The sequence below is a fragment of the Lupinus angustifolius genome, chromosome LG09, assembly GCF_001865875.1.
Source record: "Lupinus angustifolius cultivar Tanjil chromosome LG09, LupAngTanjil_v1.0, whole genome shotgun sequence".
Taxonomy (NCBI): domain Eukaryota; kingdom Viridiplantae; phylum Streptophyta; class Magnoliopsida; order Fabales; family Fabaceae; genus Lupinus; species Lupinus angustifolius.
The window spans coordinates 6,196,027-6,199,287 of NC_032017.1; the positions used below are offsets into that span (position 1 = coordinate 6,196,027).

The window sequence follows — 3,261 nt, forward strand, 5'->3', positions numbered from 1 at the left end:
TTTGTTGCCATTATTCTTGTTTCTTCAAGTTTTCCTTCCACAGCTCCCAATCTCGAATTGAAGGCTCTTGATACCATTGTTGAATCTCTAAACATAAAACCTTGCTTGTACAATTGAAAGAATAAGAAACCATGATAGAAGAAGAATATTGTTTTGTTGCAGCAAGAAGAACACGAAGGCAGAGTAGGAGAATTGAAAATAAGAAAAAGAATGCTAAGAAGAAGAGAGTGATTGCAATGTATATTCATTCATTGTGTAATCAAGAAAATTACACATGCTATTTATAGTAACATTACAACAACTACCAACTAACTGAACTTACTAAGAATAGAAGTTCCTAACTAACATAAACTAACTCTTAAGAAGCAGAATTAATTCTGACAAAACTTTTCCAACTAGTGAACTGATTAGTGTGAAACATCCATTTATACCATCTTTTACGATTTAGGTTGTTTCTTTTCTAGTAGTTTGGGTTCTCAACTATAAAGAGAGCCTTGGTCAATTCAGCAAGTGGCACCACTAGTTGAACACACTTTCATCGCCATATTCTCAACATTTGTTCTCATAATGTCATGAAACGTTTTAAAGATAACAACCTATACTCGACTCAAGCTAGAGAAACAACAAAAATTATAGTTAAAGCAGTTTTTGTCATTTTAATTGAAATTAAGATTATCCATATGAAAACAATTTTCCTCAATGCCCTTATTAATTGGATAATCAAAGATAATGAATAGAAACAAAAATAACACAAACATCACATAGTTTTCTTAATAGCAAACAAGAAAAACAATGGTTGTTTATTTAGTATTAAGCACCCAACCACATAGCACTAGGATGTTCATAGCATCCTACAAACTTAACAAACAAAAATCATAAACTGAATGGATCATAGTCCAAATCCATAACCATAGAAAAGTTATTAATCATCAAAGACTTAACACATAAGGTTCTTGTCCTTCATGCAATTTAATTTCCCCACCATTGATGAACATAAACACCATTGGTTCTAAGACCCTTGTAGATATTCATGCAACTTTTGTTGCTAAACATAGTTTTATCATCAACACTTTCATTTTCAGTGCACTTCAGAAACAATTCATCAACAAAGCATATAGCTCCACTCTCAAATAAATCCTTGAGGAATTTTAGTTCAACTTTCCCTGCATTCATTTTCAGAACTACAAAATCAGCATATTGCACAGTTTCTTTGAACCAAGCAAGGAAATCAAACTCATCCTCCCCCACATATGGTTCCATGTCTTCATCGGAATCATCGTCGAGGTTTGCATCGGCCTTACCAGCCAATCCCGGGTGGTAAACAAATGTGATACCAGGTCTCTTCACATAGGACAACAAGATTGAAGTGTTGTAGTGAACAAAGTACACATTGAAATTCTTCTGATCTATTGGATAAGATGGCATGAACCAATCACTAACATTTGCATTCAGAAGCTCCCCTACCCCAATATCAATATACACAAGCCTCTTCCTCGCAGAAACATCGATAAACTTCGGCAAATAAGGAACACTTTTCTCATACTCAGGAGTTGAAATTGGTCTTTCACTCATAAGAGGCTCCATAAGCTCTATGAGGGGTTTGGTAAAAGTGATACTTGGACAATCTTCTGGAATGCTATATTGATAAAAAGCACTTTCATTTTGAGCTTTTTTCTTGAACACAACAAGGTTAAGTTGATCAACATAACCAACATGCACAACACTAGAAGTTCTAAGCAGTGAAGAAACTGGTGTAGCAGATCTTATCAAATCATTGGAACCAGTGGAACCAATGAGAAGTGCACCAATTCCACTAGGCTTAAGGATTCTTTCCACTTCAAGCACAAGCAATGCAGGAACTGAAACCATGTCAAGGTCCCTAGATACCACAAAATCAAATGAAGCATCCTTGTAATCAAGCTCATACACAATCTTCTTCTGCATAAGGGAGAAAAAGCTGTGTCTTTCGACACCAATAACACTTGAAAATCCTAACTGTTTCATTGCTATAATAGCCATTGAAGACCCTTCTCCAATACATAAGCTTTTTGCTCCATAATTCAAAAGCTGCTTACCCATTAACTCATTGATCACATTCACAGTCAAGTTTGCATCTTTCGCGCAATTCGTCGAATCGAATGAGCCCCAAAAGGTGCTAAGCACCTTGCTTTGAAACAAGTAAGAACTTGGGCTCAAAGTAAAGTTTTCAACTTGCAAATTCGATGTTGCAATGCAATCATTAAAGGTTGCCAATGATGCAAGATCATATTTTGACATTGCATTGAGCAATGAAACGATGGAAACAGCAGAGACAAGCATGATTAATCGAAAGAACACAGGTCTCGCTATAGACCCATAAAAGATTTGGAATTTGAAGCTCTTTGTATCCATTAAATTCTCGAATTTGAGCTCAAATTGAAGAGAAAGTTTGAAACTTTTTATCAAAAATACAATATAATTTTGATGAACAAAGATTGAAAAGAGTAAAGGGGTGTAAGAGGGATTAATTTAACGAGTGCAAAACCTTGATGAAGTGTGATTTCCACCCACGAGGACACCCATTGAATTTTGAAAACTTAACCAAACCCTTCTATGAACCCTTATTGGTGATGACTCAAACCACAAACTACTATTACTATCACTACCCATCTTATTTAATGGGCTGAAACCCCTCATTTGGTCTCAGAAATTTAACTCATTCTCCAAATTCTGACTTCAATCTTCAACCATTGTTGATAAAGTTGAGAAATTTATGGTTTATGAAACTTGGGTAGACCAGAATCTGAATTTGGAGATGAATGTTGCAGAAGAAGATGTGTGGAGTATGAAGTGAAGTGATGAGTTAATAAAAGTAGATCTATTAGTGGCATGAACCAGTGAAGGTGTTATCTATGATGTGATTCAGTGATTGTGATGAATCTTCTTCTATCTATAACCTTTTACGTGTCATTGCATGGAACCTCCTTTTGTCCTTTTTCAACCTCAAATAATACAAACAATTTTTTCATTGCTAAAATCATTAGGTATAATTGTAACATTCATCTTTACCACATTTTGAGGTAACCATTGTATTAATTATTAGACCTTATCCCATAATCATGGAGTTAATAGTTTTTTTTAATTAGGGTGTGATATTTATATACGATCAATATAAATATTTTATATGTAATTAATATACTATTTATCAGTTATTTATATTACATTTTTTGAAGAGTCAACAATAATAACATATAAATGATGGATGATATAATAACAATATAA

At 34.0% G+C, this 3,261-nt stretch overlaps 1 protein-coding gene across 1 annotated transcript; it reads right to left on the bottom strand.

Moving 5' to 3' along the window:
- On the bottom strand, nucleotides 771-2,928 carry LOC109356911. The gene is made up of 2 exons (XM_019600541.1): nucleotides 2,440-2,928; nucleotides 771-2,408 (listed from the first exon to the last, which is right to left on the bottom strand). Exon 2 carries the CDS (start codon nucleotides 2,389-2,391, stop codon nucleotides 970-972), a length of 1,422 nt encoding a protein of 473 aa, XP_019456086.1. The 5' UTR covers nucleotides 2,392-2,408; nucleotides 2,440-2,928; the 3' UTR covers nucleotides 771-969.